Genomic DNA, 17,610 nt, shown 5'->3' on the forward strand with positions numbered 1-17,610 from the left:
ACAGCACCATTCCTTTCTGAATTCAAGATCCTTCTAGGCCAAAAGCAAAAATGTCTCCTAACTTTCTCCAGCTTTTTCTAGGGCGAAATGTTAAGCCTTCCAAATTACCCTAATTTGGATACCTTTCTACAAACAGAGCTCAGGCAGATGGCAGTCTTTTTTTAAATAAATAAAAAAAGGCAAACACCACCACCTCAGCCCCAGAAGCAACTAACTTCTGATACCTAAGACAAGCTTATGATGGGCTAATCTTTGAGGTTTAAAAGGTGACAAGCCCTTTAAACACAAGTTCAGAGCAAATTATCGCTGTCCTTCCCCTTACACACACACGCACTGCACTCGTATCAATTCAGTAATAGCCAATAATAAGAAAGTTTTACAATCTGCATTGCATCGCACAGCAGATGCAATACTTGCTGCCTGGGCCTGCGCATCACTTGAATGGTTTAAGTGGAACGAGCAATGCGCGGCTCAACAGTGCACAGCACTAACTCACATTTGTTCAGCATGCTACCAACGAAACAAGCCATGGGCTGCTTGCTGTTGCACGCAAAGCAATGGGAGTTTCTCTCCCAACAAAAATCTAGCTGCTTAGCCAAGGAGGAGCCTACCATCATATTTTTCGCTTCTCTCCTAACCATAAAAGTTGGCTTGTGCACAACAGCAAACCAGCACCTGGTTTGGTTCCTCGCTGGCATGCTAGCAAAAGGAAGAGCGAAGCACTGTCTCTCTAGCATACTGGTCCTTCATGTTAAGCAATAATTGAGACTGGTGTAAACATAACACATGAGCTGGGGCGCTGCTTCAGAACCTCCTCGCCTGGTAAAATTCCAAAATGCACTACTTGAACTTACGATAGCGCAGGTTCCGAGGATGAAGAGGTTTTTCGACTCAACTAGAGCATTGCAGATGATGGGAGACAAGACTTAGCTCTCATGCCATCACCAAATCAGGCGAAAGGGAACTGCACTATGATAACTCTTTTGCTTTGTCCATTAACAAGCCATTCTGCCGCCCCCTGGGGTCACCTGTGTGTGAAGAAGCATTTCAACCACTTGAGCAATGCCTGCCCACTCAGCTGTTGCGGAAACGGGAGTCATATTTGCACGTGCCCCTCTTCAGCCATTCAGAATGTACTGTATTTTTTGCTCTATAGGACTCACTTTTTCCCTCCTAAAAAGTAAGGGGAAATGTGTGTGCATCTTATGGAGCGAATGCAGGCTGTGCAGCTATCCCAGAGGCCAGGACAGCAAGAGGGATTGCTGCTTTCACTGCGCAGCAATCCCTCTTGCTGTTCTGGCTTCTAAGATTCAGATTTATTTTTTTTCTTATTTTCCTCCTCCAAAAACTAGGTGCGTCTTGTGGTCTGGTGCGTTTTATAGAGCAAAAAATACAGTATATGGGTGGGGGGAAGGGTGCCCAATTGGGTGAGCAAACCCCATTTTCTCCACACTTCAAGCGGGAAGGTTGAAGCGGGTTTGCAAGTGCGCTTGGCTGAACACGCTCACAGCAGCCCTGGCGTGACCCAGAACCTCTTGCCATCCAACATCTGAGGGGTAGCCAACTTCTCTCCATAGATACATGTTTTGAACGTCGGGAGACGGCTCGCGTTGAGCGTTAATCTTAAGAGATGCAGGTGTGCTTGGGTCGTACGCAAGATAGCATCTTGGCAACCTGCTGACTAGCACCAGAGCAAGGAGCTCGCGAACTGAGCCGAATTGGTGGTCACACATGACAACTGGCACACCCAGAATGATTCTGAACTGAGCTTGCAGATGCACCATTTCTGCTTAAATGCCAAACGGATCTCTAAATAAAAATGAGTAACATGGATTAGAAGAGTGTGTATTTATTCTAATTAAAAGCACAATCCCTTCAGAAAAAATCCCACTTGGTTCATTGCAAGTTGCTCCCTGGTAAGTGTGAACAGGATTGGAGCCGGATCCTACACCTATTTAGTCACAAATATGTCTCCGCCGTGTTCCATGGGGCTTACACCTAAGTGCACAAAGGTGTAATAAAGGGCAGTGTCTTCTTAAGCGTTTTGATTAAATAAATCCTTTCCTTTCCCCTTAACAGTTCCAGAAGGGAATGTCTGTATTTTGAAGTCCAAATATATTTAACTCCAGGCCCACAATACAACACATCCCCTTTCCTATGTATGGATTTAATCTCAGTAGTATTAAAACCAGAATGTTTTGGTAGATTGTTTCGGAGTTTTCAATCAACTGACAATGTACGAACGCCGACAGAATCTGTCAGTACCCTATACCCGTCACCGACTGGGGAAAATAGGTTTTTTTCTTATTAAAGTGCCTCCTATTATCTTCAATTTTTAAAAGGGCTTTTCTTTTAAGATGTGCCATCCAATTTCCGGTAATATACATATCGGTTGACTGAAACAAATAAATACAGATGTACAAAAACATTCTGGTTAGCCTCCATCATTGCAACAAAATACTTCACAATATATTATATACCTACATTTATAATACATGCACCAACATGTCTCACGTGACAGACAACAGATGTTTTCCTGAACTGCAGGAAAAAGAAGTGTTTCAAAGATTTTGGTCCAATCCGTAAGAAGGATCTCAAAAGAGTTAGCCCGCCCCTTGCCCCAATAAACCAACTGCAAACAGAGAAATCTTTTGGAGTGATTGTGAACGAAAACAGGCGCCCATAGCTTCTGTTTGCGTGTGTGTTGTGTGTGCATGCATGCGTGTACACACACACACACACACACACACACACACACACGCTATTAAGACAAGGAGCTTCACAAGTGTATCAGACATGTCATTCGTAGAGTTCACTGGCAGCCACTTACTATCACCAGTCTCGAGAGAGTTTGGTGTTTTGATCCCTCTTGGGGGGCGCCGGCGGTGGACCTCTCCGTAACGTTGCATAGCCCGATATGTGGCTGCCTCCAAAGTTGCTGCTCTTCTGCTTCTCCGTGAGAAGTTCCGGCGGGGGCGGGGGCAAAGCCATGTCATCCATGGTGGCCGTCGGCTCCGCCCTGGATATCCGGGCCGAGGAGAGGGAGCCGTGCCGCGTGATGGACTTGCGCTGCAGAGTCCTGTTCAGGTCGGCTAAGAACCCGGGCTGAACGCTAAGGCCAGACTTGGGCGAGGTGGGCACTTGCGGAGCCACGGCTGCTTGCGGAGCCGCGGCGGCCTGCGCTTCCGCCATTTCCGCCTGTGTGAGCCGGGTGCTGTCGTTGCGCTTGGGGCGGGTGGGGGGAGGAGCTTTCTTCCCCGACTGTTTGGACCACGGGGGCTGGGGCTGAGGGTTGACGACAGCCACTTTGGGAGAGGTGTTGCCCGAAAACACGGCGGGAATCTCGATGGGCGGCAGAGGGAGATCGATTTCAGGCGGCGGAGGGGGGAAGTCTGAATCTGACGGAGGAGAGGGAAATTCTTCCACGGTACCCTTCCCGGGCGCTCCTGTGGCAGGTGCCTTTGCGGAAATTCCTGCTTGCTGAAGTACGATAGGCAGGTTGAGCTTTCCTGGCTTTGGGGGAGCTGCAGGGGGGAGCGGAGTCTCCTTCACAGGAGACCCCAAAGGCTCTGGCGGAGGTGCAAATTTGCTGACCAGGCTATCCACCGATGGTCTCTTTGATTCGTGGTACTCCGCTGAGCTGTTGGATTTTATGCTGGAGTTCCGCTGGGGAGTCGGTGGCGGCTTCTTTCCTCCCGGGCTGGACGTCTTGGTAGACTTCTTGACCGGGGAACCCCCTGCCTTGTCCGGCGTGGGAGACACCACCGCTGGAGCAGGGGAGGGCGGCGGAGGAAAGGCTAGGCTACTTTCAGGTGGCGGAGGAGGAAAGTCGGGAGATGGGACGGCGGTGGGCTGCCATTTCGGCTTGGCTTTGACTGCCGGAGGAGACTGCGGCGGCACGCTCAGAGGGGTAGGCTTTAAAGGCTGAGGCTCTGAAGCCGGCATGGGAGGCGGAGGGAAGTGGCTGGCGATTTGCTTCACCACCGATGGCACAGGGGACTGTGGCGAGGGCGGAAGTTTGCCGTAGCTCTGCTGCTTGGGCAAAGTGGGCGGGGGGAGAGGGCCTAGCGGGACAGGAGACAGGGGAACCTGCGGAGTTGCGAAACTGGGCTGCTTCTTCATTGCTGAAGGAACCAGGGCAGGGGGCGTGGGTTGCGCCGCGACAGGCGAGGCGGCTTTTGAGCTGCTCTGTGTAGGCAGAGCCATGGAAGGTTTAGGAGGGGCTTGGGGAGGCGGCGGCGCAGGCATAGGTGGGGGAGGCGGCGGCGTGGCAGGGGCCGCGGCTGGCGCCGGAGGAATATTCTGATGAATCTGGTGGATTTTGAGAGGAGGGGGAGGAGGGGGTGGTGGCGTGAACTGCGGCACTGACGGGATGGAGGGCACGGGCTTCATGAGCTGCGCCATAGCTGAGCCGGGGGTAGGGGGAGGCGGTGGGGGCGGCGGTGGAGGGACCACGCCATTAGGGGGCACTGGGTTCTGGGGTTTTGCCGGTGGCATGATTGGTGGGGGTTGCTGCATCATATGGGGGGGCTTGAAGAGAAGCCCCCCATGCTGAGAGGCGTTCTGCAGCCTTGTTATCGTGCTGTACTTCACAAACACGGTGGCTGAGCCGCCTCCAGATGACATGGACTGGCTGGGGAGGGGCGGCGGCGGAGGGGGTGGCGGTGGAGGAGGGGGTGGCGGAGGAGGGGGAGGGGGTGGAAGGGGAGGCGATGGCTGTGAAGCTGAATATAGGGGGGTTGCTTTGGCCTGCGGAGACAAGGCTGGTGGGACTGAAGTAAAGGGTCGACTTATTGAGTCCATTCTAGCCTAAAAGGGAATACAAAAAAACAAAATAAAATTCAAACATATATGAAAAGAGAAATGATTGTGAAAGTGCCTGCTATAAACTTAACTACTATGAATTACAAAAAGTTGAATAAAGTGTCGTATAACTGAGAGAGATGGTTGGGTTGGCACTATGTGCAGAGGGACCTGCACAAAGTTCGCAATTGCATTCGGGAAGACAAGATCTCCCATTGCTTTTAGAGCACAATCCCTCACAACTGCCTAAGGTGGAAATATATATGGCCAAATTTGACGGGAAGGGAATGCAAGTGACCAAGCACTGATAATCAATACACAGAGTGAAAACCATCACGACTAACTATATCACAGAATAGGAAGGGGAGTCAAGGCATGCAGGGATTATTGCACTGGGGGGGGGGGGCGGGGGGGGGGGGAGAAGGAAGAGGTCAAACAGAAGGCACCAAGAGTTCTGGTCAAGTTATTAAGGTGATTTACTTTGTGACATCTGTTAATAGATAATGGACCACCAAATGAACAATCCTATATTTTATGACCGTTTCTCCGTGTTATGTGATTATTTGAGGGAAGCATTGTGAAACGATGGTTTCCTGCAATTTAGAGCTATGCATACCATTGCAAAGAGTGCTTATCTGAAATTCAGCAAGCTATAGAACTCTTTTAAGATTCTTCATGCTGGGAAGAATTTTCCAGCAATATATGCTAAACCAGAACCATGACAGATTATTAATAAATTGGGGTGGGGGGTGCATGACATTGTCAAATTAGGGCACTACAGGCTCAGGCACTTGTGGACTAATCAGTGTGCTTAAATATTAGATATCTCTTGAAAAAAGTTAGTCTGCATGATTTTGGTTGCATCATTCACCCAGGTTAATAGTTCAAACAAGGCCCCTGACCTTAACTCTACCCCTGCTTAAGTCATCACTGCAGTGGAGCTCTGAGCTGTTCCGGGTTTTGCATTTGCCACATGAGACTGCGAGGCAACAGGAAAACAAAACAAAACATAGCATAAAACATAGGGGAGCAAGCTGCGACATGAAGCAACTGTTACCATAATGGTATATTCCCAGAATGGATGAGGCTTGGCTGTTTCTCCAAATTTAATGGGAGAATTCTCGGCTGCTTCCTTACATAGGAATCATGGCTTACAAGCAAGGCCAATGTTATGCAATGGCGAAATTCATACCCTATCATGATAATATAGTATTGTCTGTTGTATGATACTTACACTAATTTTGCCAGACTCTTCCAGTTGGGTACCACGCTTCCAGGCCTCTGAGAAGATGGAGCTAACAATACTTTGAGAACGGACATGTCCTGTTTGGGTATCTGAAACTCCGCTATCTGATTGATTAGAATGATTGGATTGAGATTCTGTGGAAAGAAATGCAGAACACACATTGGGCATCAATGCAAAACCCATAAAAACAAGTTTATTTGAGTGAATCACTCTCACATGTATAATCGACTCCATGTCATAGCTGTCAACTTGCAGATTTGAAAATAAGGGACCAGCAGCCTCGAAAATAAGGGGCCAGCAGCCAAAATAAGGGATTTTCCGGGCACAGGTATGTTCAACTTCTGAGCCCCTCTGAGCCAAAGGCAGAAAGCCCAGCCAGCAGCCAAATGAAGCCTCATCAATAAGCGACAGCAGTGGGACATGGTGCTGGGATAAGGGACTGTCCCGCCAAATAAGGGACACTTGACAGCTATGCTCCATGTATGAGCTGGAAGATACTCAATGGAATTGGAACGCTTTCTCTGTTCATTTAACAACTGAAAACAGTGCACAGGACCAAAAAGAAGCTTGTTTCATCTTGATGCTCTGGCAACAACTCCCACAAACACTGTCTCAATGTAATTATTCTTTAGTTCATGGTTTTCACATTTTAAAGGGTGTATGTTTCTGAATTGGGACGCAGGTGGCGCTGTGGGTTAAAGCCTCAGCGCCTAGGACTTGCCGATCGAAAGGTCGGCGGTTCGAATCCCTGCGGCGGGGTGCGCTCCCGCTGCTCGGTCCCAGCGCCTGCCAACCTAGCAGTTCGAAAGCACCTCCGGGTGCAAGTAGATAAATAGGGACCGCTTACCAGCGGGAAGGTAAACGGCGTTTCCGTGTGCGACTCTGGCTCGCCAGAGCAGCGATGTCACGCTGGCCACGTGACCCGGAAGTGTCTCTGGACAGCGCTGGCCCCTGGCCTCTTAAGTGAGATGGGCGCACAACCCCAGAGTCTGTCAAGACTGGCCCGTACGGGCAGGGGTACCTTTACCTTTACCTTTTATGTTTCTGAATTAAATGGTAGGTCTCATTTTCATGTCACCCAAGGGGTGTTTTTACAGCGAATCAAAACTTCTTAAAACATTTTATAGAAACAGAATGGTACTGAGGCTTACCTGGCAAACTAGATGAACTGGATCCAGACTTGATACTAGAACTGGAGAGGGATGTCCAGTCATATGCTGATTCTGTCCTTTTCAGGGCTTCTTGATAGTTTACGTACAATTGTTTCCCATACTGAACAAAACAGAACAGGGATTGTGAACACTGCATGATTCAAGTGCCAAGCTTATCAAGCCCATCCCTTTCATTTCAGACTAGTGGGCTTGCTCCTGACAAAACCTACACTGTAAGATTAGCTGAAATTTTGTTTGGTGCCTGCTGGAGTCTTAGTTTCTTATTACCAATCTGCACTGAAAGCTAGAAACAGCGGCTTGCCTGATGGAATAACAACTATCTGGAAAGTGCCATGGGGTGAAATTGATAATTCCAGCCAATAACTCTTCTAACACACCGAGTTACAATTCTCCAGACAACTACAGAGCTTTGCATATGAGGGTATATGGAAAAATCAAGAAGGCACAGATGCCATCCCAAGCACTAAGTTCCATATGACATGGAATCCCAGGAAGAGGGTTACCGTATTTTTCGCTCTATAGGACACACTTTCCCCCCTCCAAAAATTAAGAGGAAATGTGTGTGCGTCCTATGGAGCGAATGCAGGCTCCTTGGCTTCAGCGATAGCAACGCGAAGCCTCCAAAGCGCAGAGGGAGCACTCCAGAGGCTTCGCGTTGCTTTCGCTGAAGCCTGGAGAGCGAGAGGGGTTGGTGCTCTCCTGGCTTCAGCAAAAGGAAACCGAAGCCTGTGGAGCACAGCGGGAACTCGCGCTGCGCTCCGAAGGTTTCAGGGATATTTGAGGCTGGTGGTGGGGAAAAGCAGCACTTCCCCCCCACCGCCAGCCCCACAAGCTCGGGGGGCAGCGTAAAGGCTTTGCGCTGCTCCCCGACCTGGTCGTTGAGGCTGGCGGTGGGGGAAAGCAGTGATTCCCGCCACCGCCAGCCCCACAAGCTCGGGGAGCAGCAGGAAGGCTGTGCGCAGCCTTTCTGCTGCTCCTGAGGCTTTGGGTTGTCTTAACTGAAGCCTGGAGAGCGAGAGGGATCAGTATGCACCGACCCCTCTCACTCTCCAGGCTTCCAAGGTAGCCTCCTGAAGCCTCCAGAGCACAGCGGGAAATCCAGAGGCTTCAGGTTGCCTTCACTGAAGGTGACTGAACGCACCTTGAATGCACTGAATGCACCTTGTTTTAGAGGGGGAGAACAAGAAAAAAAAATCTCCCCTCTACGCGCAGCACCCCTTCAGCGAAGCGGCAGAAGAAATGGAAGGGGCTCCGTTTCTCCTGCCGCTTCGCTGAAGGGGCTCTGAGCAGAGAGGGGGAGATTTTTTTTTCTGGTTCTCCCCCCTTTCTAAAACAAGGTGTGTCCTATAGAGCAAAAAATACGGTACTTGTCAAAGTAGGAATAAAAATGTTAAAGAGGCTGGAAACGCTTCAATGTGAAAATAAATGGTCACAGAATGCAGACTGTGAGGAGAATCAGAACTTACAGGGTTAAACAGTTCTGAGTGACATCTCACATTCTGAGGCGTGGCTATATTCACATAGGGGAGTGTTCCTCTGTGTGTTTTTTTTCTTTCACTTTTGACGGAGAAAGCGGAGGGATGGCAGCAAATTCGCCGGGCTGATTTATGTTGTTATTCTACTCATTAAAGACTATTGGAGATAAGAGAAAAGCCTGCTTTGCAGTTCGATTTATTACCCACACAAAGCAACAGCTTTCCCCACTGCGTAAACTCTGCTAAGAGAGCTAAGGGAGCTGGAAGAAGTTTTTGACCGGCACGGACAGCCAGTGACGCAGCAAGGAAACGTGCCGGACGCCATTTTGGCCCACACAGACTTAGTGATACCCAACTAGGTCATACTCAAGAGTAGACTCACTTAAGTACAGTGATTTCAAATCTAAGAGGGACTAAAGTTGGGCATCACCTATTAACTTGGACATACTTTTGGTTTAATGTGTTATACCAGCCTGGAAATGCATTTTCTGATGACCAGCAGAGTAAATAAAAACGGATAACTTTAAATTGTTACAACAATCCATTTTTATATAATCGTATACTTTGTTAAATGCTAGTAACAATTTTTAAAAGAATATATTTAAATCAGATTTTTAGAATCCCTGCCCTTAAAAACAGTGTCTATGTTTGGACATTAGCAACGCCATTCTGTGTTTATACATTCCAACTCTTATGGTATGACAGCTATTGGGAGAGAAGCAGAGAACTGGAACATACCTTAGCGATACGGATGCCATTTACCCACTGATGTAGGGTTCTGATATCATCACAACACAAATATTTAATATATTGCGATTTCTTCTGAATCTGAGGATGCTGCAAGAGAAACATCAGGGTGAACCGAATTTAAAAATAACAACCTTAACCTTACAGCATTAAGGTTCCTAGGGAAGCAGAACAGTCATGTTCAAAGATTTTGCAGTTGCAATAGCAAAAAGTGAGGAATGCATCCTTTGAATGCTAGGGTTCATATTTCTTCACTGAAGCTGTTGACAGAAACTGCTGCAAAATATGATTAAGAACTTGCCGCCTTCTCTCATAGGCAAATGAAAACAGGATCTGATGGAGTGTGTCAAATCAATACTGGCTGATACAAAATATGCCTTTTTTTGCGTTTCATGCAGAAATGGGCAACACGCAGCACACAAGGTACAAGAAGCTTTCCAACAACTAGTCTGTGGCCTTTTCCCCTTCCCCTTTTCATTTCTCATATTGACAGCTACTACTCAACACTTACTTTAAGTACTAAACAATAGTCTGTAGGGGCTTTATACTTATTCCGATAGTCTTGGCCGTAGTAAACATTTACATGGTCCAGCTGAAGAAAGCATACAAGATCCCGAGAGACCTATAAAAAGGAACACATACGGTCATGGACGTAGAAACCCTCAAATCATTTTACCGTAACTCTTTCAAAGTTAACTCCTGTGAAATTTTCAGGTTAATGTAAACACAAGGAACTAATCTCAGTAGGCAACTAGAATAAAACAAATTAACCCAAGACAGGAATAAAAGCATTAGTACTATATAATCAGCAGAATGGAAAATGTTACAAGATCAAAGTGGAACAATTTTCTAGGATCTCTCAACTATGAAAAGAACTTCAAATCAGATTAAAATGCCAGTGTTTCCAAAGTAAAAAACAATGCCTTCGTGACGTACACTAAGTCACTATTGACAATTTTAAGCACATAAAAATTTTAAAAAATTCAACTGTGATATGCTAATGGAACCCAACAGGAAATTAAGAAAAGCACGAATGTTAAAATATTACCAGAAAGGGGACATAAAGATTTCTTTATCAGGTGGTGATTAATATTAAATAGATATTTTCATCATTATTGGGAGCGTTTTCATTCAAAAACTGAGTCCATCATGGGAATGGGTAAAAGATGGGGCTTGGTTAACCAAATATCTTCTGACAGAGATTGAAATAGATTCAGTTATCAGAGCTAGCTACTTATTATTCCTTCTTTGGGAAGAGGAAGAGTTGGGAATTATGGGTAGGACTCATCTAACCGACCCCATCAGTGGAAGCCCCCTATGCAAGGACTTCCGCTTGTGCAATGGGGCTTTCCCCGTTTCCTCCCCAGGGAATCGGCTTGGGAGAGTGGGGCAGAACCCCCAGAACAGTGTGGGAGAGGAAGAGAAGGGGGATCATTCTATCTGGCAGGCTGCAAACTTGAGCCAATGGGAGTGACAAACTGGGATGTCAGGGTTTTGAAAAGATGAGAGTGGCACAAGTCTTAAAACAGTTTTAGAAACAGAAGATTCACCTTTGCCTTTCCTTTGGGAACATAGTAGATTCCAGAAGCACGCAGAAGAAAATAACGTTTCTTCCAAGATTTTTTGCCATCATCCTTCAGCCACAATACACCCTCAATTTCTGGCACCGTTACTGAGCTTCCACAAAAACACTCCTGGAATAGAAAGTTAACATAGATTTGAAGAGAATATTCTGCAGTCACAGGGATATTTCTTCCAGCACACATTAGCTAACCTTTAGATTTAGATTATGAGCTCTGTAAGGTAAAGGTAAAGGGACCCTTGACCATTAGGTCCAGTCGTGGCCGACACTGGGGTTGCGGCGCTCATCTCGCTTTATTGGCCGAGGGAGCCGGTGTACAGCTTCCGGGTCATGTGGCCAGCATGACTAAGCCACTTTTGGCGAGCCAGAGCAGTGCACGGAAACGCCGTTTACCTTCCTGCCGGAGTGGTACCTATTTATCTACTTGCACTTTGACGTGCTTTCGAACTGCTAGGTTGGCAGGAGCAGGGACCGAGCAATGGGAGCTCACCCCGTCACGCAGATTCGAACCGCTGACCTTCTGATCAGCAGTCCTAGGCTCTGTGGTTTAACCCACAGTGCCTCCCGCGTCCCTATTAGCTCTGTAGGCGGGACTTAAGATTCCTTCACCATTCTTGCATAGCAATAAATGAATAGCAGCAGCAGCAAAACAGCCACCACATCAATAATGTGGAAAGTCTCACCTCCAGTAGTACTTCCTTGTTCCTGTCTGCCATTTCAGAGGTTTCTCTTTTCCCTAGAAGATAATTCTGTAAGAGAGAGATTGAGATTTTCAGCTGAAGCTTAGAATTCAGAAATGTAATCATCATCATGATATCCCTATGCTGATAAGGGTGCCGTTTCTGAGAATAACTTCTCCAGGGTTCCACACAAAAACTCCCCTATAAACCAGAGAAGTTTTTAAAAATTTTATTAAAAGTATTTACACTCTCTTCTGGATTCGATCCAGATAACTGAATCTACATGTGCTTGCCAAATACCTGACCCAATCAGGACTCGGCTAAATATACAATTCTGTAAAACCAAATGTTTACTCCCTTGGAGTTTTGTGCAAGGTATCTATGAAGCCTTTGATTGAAGTAATTAGGATGGGACTGGGCATCAAAGTTGTTGGAATATTGGGGTGGGTGGGGAATCTATGGAATATTTATGACAATCAAAATAAGCAATTTGGATTCAAAACCAATCTGTAGCATGGGACAAAACAGAGATATCTCTTGTTTATCTTGCCACAGAACCAATCGGAAGAAGGCTGAAGCAGAACCGGTCCATGAAATCAACATTATGAAGGAACAAATTCTTTTTGTGGGGGGGATGCAGATGATGTCCAGACCTATTGAAACACCTCTCAAACTCAGAAAGGAGTCAGTTTATTTTTAAAAAGGTTGCTGGGCTTCGAATCAACTTTACTAAATCTGAAGTCATGCTTTTTAACATTCCACTCCATTTAAACTCCAAAGAGATTTATCTGATATGCTGTTAATCCCGACACGTTACCATAATTTTCACCATTTGCATTCAAATATCTATAAATGTAAACAAAGTTACATTTATGGCAAACCGTGGAAAAGGATGGGAAAACTTGGTAGCATTTGAGAAAAAACGCCCTTCCTTAAACAACTCTGTTTATTTCAAATGCTCCTTACAACAGATAAAGAAATTGCAAAAAAAAAGTACACCAGTATGCGTTTGGCTCAATAATACCCCAAATTTTGAAGGCTCTTATATACAAGCCAGCAAGTGAAGGGGACTGGGGAATGTCCAATAGCTCTCTATTGTAAGACTAAACATATAAGTCACATGGTTCCCATTGTGGCTGAGGACAGACAATGGGTAAAATTGGAGTCTGGGGAGGCTGCCAGGGCTCTGCTTTTTGTTCACTCATTTTACAAACATAAATTTCAATCCTCAGAGTGGTTAAATAAGAGATTTACAAAAGTAATGCTTAAAGTTCCGTCAAAGAGAACTGTCGTTTTAGTCCCAGAGATCATCCCCTCTTTTTCAACAGACATAGACTCTGGTGCTCCAAGAATTTATAAATGGTCTGTGTCTTTTACATGAAAGGTGCTGCGGAAGAGATCAAAGAGGCAAGAAGTCACACCATTTTCATGGCTTCCTTGGGGACAGATTTGAACCTTCTTAGTGAAACCAAATGTTAGACAATGTGCAATAATAAACTTGTCCAGATTTGAAAGACTTTTTAAAAAGTTTTTTTTTGAATTTTTATTTTAAGTAATACAAAAGAATACAAAGAAGAAAAAAGGAAACAAAAAAGAAACATAAATAAACCAATATATAACATTACATACATAACACCCACCACCCACCCTTGACTCCCCTCCACCACGTGCCGATTTCTATTATATATTATATTAAATATTAACATTGCATTCCTTATCTAAATTATCTTTCATGTCTCCTTCCAAACTTCATTCTTCTTTTAAACTCTACAATCTTAATCTATGCATATCAACATAGTCTTTTGTGAACAGTGTTTTTCTATACAGTGGTGCCTCGCAAGACGAAATTAATCCGTTCCGCGAGTCTCTTCGTCTTGCGGTTTTTTCGTCTTGCGAAGCACGGCTATTGGCGGCTTAGCGGCTATTAACGGCTTAGCGGCTATTAATAGCTTAGCGGCTTTAAGAAAAAGGAAACAAACTCGCAAGACGTTTCGTCTTGCGAAGCACGCCCATAGGGAAATTCGTCTTGCGGAACGACTCAAAAGACAGAAAACTCTTTCGTCTAGCGAGTTTTTCGCCTTGCGAGGCATTCGTCTTGCGGGGCACCACTGTATATTCTTCAAAGCATTTCCATTCTGATCTTAGCTTTTGGTTTGACTGTGACCATATGGCTGCTGTTAATTTTGCCAATTGTATATAATCACTCATTGTACATATCCAATCCTCTTTGGAGGGAACTGTTTCGCTTTTCCATTTACTGGCTAGTACTGTTCTGGCAACTGCTGTAGCGTATAAAAAAATTACTTTGTTTTCTTGTGGGATATCTTTTCCCAATAGTCCCAACAGGTAAGCCTCAGGTTTCTTTTCTATAGGGCTTCTAAGCATCTTTTTTGTTTCTTCATGTATAGTATCCCAAAAACTTTTTACTTTTTACAGTGGTACCTCTAGATACGAACGGGATCCGTTCTGGAGCCCCATTCGCATCTAGAGTTAAATGTAACTAGCGACGGCGCATTTACGCGCGCACACGCGTGTCGCTTTTAGCTGCTTCTGCGCATGGCCGTGACATCATTTTGAGCGTCTGCACATGCGCAAGCGGCGAAACCCGGAAGTAACGCGCTCTGTTACTTCCGGGTTGCCGCGGAGCACAACTCGAACGTGCACAACTCGAAGCGTATTCAACCCAAGGTATGACTGTACTTGAAAGATTGTTAACTGATTATACCTCAAGCTCAAAGGGTCATGTTTCAAATATTTACTGATCACTATTAAATTCTCAAAGTTCAGGGGGGCTAGACAAATATGGGAACCTGACAGGTATCCAAACAGATGAAGCATATTGGACTCTGGTCTTTTGTTAGAATATACTTTGGTTAGAATATTGTGGGACTTTATTGACTATACAGTGGTGCCCCGCAAGACGAACACCTCGCAAGACGGAAAACCCGCTAGACGAAAGGGTTTTCCGTTTTGGAGGCGCTTCGCAAAACGAATTTCCCTATGGGCTTGCTTCGCAAGACGAAATGTCTTGCGAGTTTTTCTGACTTTTTTCCCTCCCCCCCCTTTTTGTAAGCCGCTAAGCCGCTTATCTGCTTATCCGCTAAGCTGATAAGCCGCTAAAAGCCGCTAAGCCGCTAATAGCGCTAATCCGCTAAGCCGTCAATGGGCTTGCTTCGCAAGACGAAAAAACCGCTAGACGAAGAGAATCGCGGAACGGATTAATTTCGTCTTGCGAGGCACCACTGTATACCAATACAGTGGTACCTCGGGCTACAGACGCTTCAGGTTACAGACTCCACTAACCCAGTAATAGTACCTCGGCTTACGAACTTTGCTTCAGGATGAGAACAGAAATCATGCTCCGGCGGTGCAGCAACAGCGGGAGGCCCCATTAGCTAAAGTGGTGCTTCAGGTTAAGAACAGTTTCAGGTTAAGAACACACCTCCAGAATGAATTAAGTTCTTAACCTGAGGTACCACTGTAGAACACAGGAAGGGAATCTTCCCCAGAATATGGTCATTTATGGACTATTTAGCGAAGTAGACCCTTCCCCCTGCCTTTCATTGTTAAAAATGAATGTAATAGCCACATGACTGAGAAATGTATATGCAGAGGTTTATTCTGTGTATGTATTTCAGTTAAACTTTATTAAAGAGAGGTATTTCCACTATTGTGTGTATAATTTGTGTTTCATATATTAAAATATAGTAAGTGCCAGAAACGTGCTCAGATGCAGGGGGAGGTGGAGGGCAATATACTCACCTGGGGATTTTTGAAAAGTGCATATTTTTCTATACGTTCTACAAACATAAGTTTGTTTTGACTGTCTCTTGTCCAGTTGAGGAGGTTTTCTACCAAGTTTTCATGGTCTTCAAAGATTCTCTCTGTGTAATAAACAAATCACATAATAAATATTCTAAGCTATAAACACAGGAGTGGGGTTTTTTTTTGGGGGGGGGGCAATGGTTTGCTGACTCATGACAAAAAGCAGTAATGACATGGTTAAATATATCTGATATATATGTGTCACCATTAGCCAGGAATCCTGCTTATCAGGACATGCATATATGAGCAAAATAAACGAACGATTGTAATCCTATTTTATTTAAGCCAACAAGTGGATTACCGAAATCTAAAAATGGGGTTTACAGACTTAAAAAGAGCAATGGAACTGGGCTTGTTTACTCGACTTTTTTATCATAGTATTTTCCACATGCAATTATGAGGAGTAGCCACATTAGGCACATCCAGTAATTCCATAGGTTTTTAATAAGAGATCACAAAAAGTACAACGTCAGGCCCTTCACTAAAAGTCTTAGATCCCTGAGATGCTGTAACACATAGTTTGGAAACTGAAAACTCAAATACCTGAGATTATGAATACAGAGCAAGTTAGCAAAGAGTTCTAAAACAGGACCACGTATCGGAAAAATTCTGCATCCGCTCGGAGCAAGAGACAGGAAGAAGCTGTATTTCAAGCTTTACTAACCCATTTGTAATTCTGAGATGGTTTCTACCAAAGACCAGTCTAAGCTAAAACCACAGTGGGACTTGTCCATCAAGTTGTCCAGCACTTGTCTTACTGTCTGTCGTTCATCGACCATCATTGTTTTGGAGCTGTCATCTGACATGTGGACTCTAATTACAAGCTGTATGTAGACAGAAGGAGACAGAGTGAACACGATGTGAATACAACCACGGGGAAAATATTTATGCCATATGTATGCATTCCTCAACAGGGAACAAATATTTCAAAACAGACCTCCACAACATATCAAGACTGACTTTGGATAATGCAAGAACTATGGTTTACCTTTTTAACTTGGGCTTCTTTAATCTTCTCTAAAGCAACCCTGATCTTTTCAGCCTTTAGCTTAGCAGCTTGTTCCTCCTGTGGGAGAAGAAAAATTTGTTCAACCAACACGTAAGCAAAGCTTAAACCACTGAAAAACTTTTGGATACTGATTGCCCAGAGGCAACAATCATTCAACTAAAACAGTATGATAACGTCTAGTACAGGCATAGGCAAACTCAGCCCTCCAGATGGTTTGAGACTACAATTCCCATCATCCCTGACCACTGGTCCTGTTAGCTAGGGATGATGGGAGTTGTAGTCCCAAAACATCTGGAGGGCCGAGTTTGCCTATGCCTGCTCTAGTAGAACCACTTAAAGCAAACTACTATTTGTCATTTCCTTAACTCATCATTTTTCTCACCTGGTATTTTCGGGGTTTTTTTATGCTTCTTATCCTATTCTTACTATTGCAACACCCTCCAACAATACCCAGCTACAAGTTCTTTAATGGTTCTTCCATCCAAAGAGTTTTCTTGCTTCAAAATTACTTTTCTCTACTGTGAAAGATACCACCAACACCAATTCATCATTCCCTTCTTGATAAAAAGACATGCGCCATTCAAGTTGGTTTCACCTGACCTAAGCAGCTGCACATTTTTCTACGCAGTGGCATTTGTGCTGCACATTTCATCCTCCCGAGAAAGCTCTTCTATATATGGATTTTCTCCTAGTCACATGTAGCTACTTTCAGCAGCATCATTTTCAGTCTGTTCTACAAAGAGCGGTGAAAAAGGCAACAGCTGCTGACAGCAATGGCCTTGGTTCACCAGCATTACAACCATCTTCAACGAAAGTAACAAGTAAGATGATAACAGCAATAATAAATGAGGCCTGAAACGTTATCTGAAGATAATAAATGAGGCCTGAAACGTTAGGCAAGAAACAAAGGTGGTTATTAAGCTGGTGTAAGGACCTTCCTTAGATGGTTTCATGCAGCTTGAAAAGTAAAACTGGAGTGGAACTTTTGAAGTATAACTCTTGCAAGCATCTAAATGTTGTTGCCTTTTGGGGGGTGATGGGGACAACTGTAGGTAAAGGTAAAGGGACCCC

The 17,610-nt window shown here is 45.0% G+C and overlaps 1 protein-coding gene across 5 annotated transcripts in view; it reads right to left on the minus strand.

Annotated features, from left to right (window-relative positions):
• Positions 1 to 1,833: 1,833 nt before the first annotated feature.
• The window catches only part of RAPH1 (Ras association (RalGDS/AF-6) and pleckstrin homology domains 1), an 81,487-nt gene continuing 65,710 nt past the window's right edge, over positions 1,834 to 17,610 (minus strand). For 4 of the 5 annotated variants that reach the window (XM_079976019.1, XM_079976018.1, XM_079976017.1 and 1 more), the window contains 10 exons: positions 16,519 to 16,596; positions 16,195 to 16,354; positions 15,468 to 15,589; positions 11,709 to 11,774; positions 10,994 to 11,137; positions 9,955 to 10,065; positions 9,435 to 9,533; positions 7,201 to 7,321; positions 6,038 to 6,183; positions 1,834 to 4,809 (listed from right to left, as the gene is read on the minus strand). In XM_079976019.1, coding sequence (XP_079832145.1) covers positions 2,833 to 4,809; positions 6,038 to 6,183; positions 7,201 to 7,321; positions 9,435 to 9,533; positions 9,955 to 10,065; positions 10,994 to 11,137; positions 11,709 to 11,774; positions 15,468 to 15,589; positions 16,195 to 16,354; positions 16,519 to 16,596 — 3,024 coding nt within the window. In that variant the 3' untranslated portion in view covers positions 1,834 to 2,832. The other variant, XM_079976020.1, reaches the window with a different exon arrangement.

The sequence above is a fragment of the Podarcis cretensis genome (genome assembly GCF_951804945.1).
Source record: "Podarcis cretensis genome assembly, chromosome: 1".
In the NCBI taxonomy this organism is placed as follows: Eukaryota; Metazoa; Chordata; class Lepidosauria; order Squamata; family Lacertidae; genus Podarcis; species Podarcis cretensis.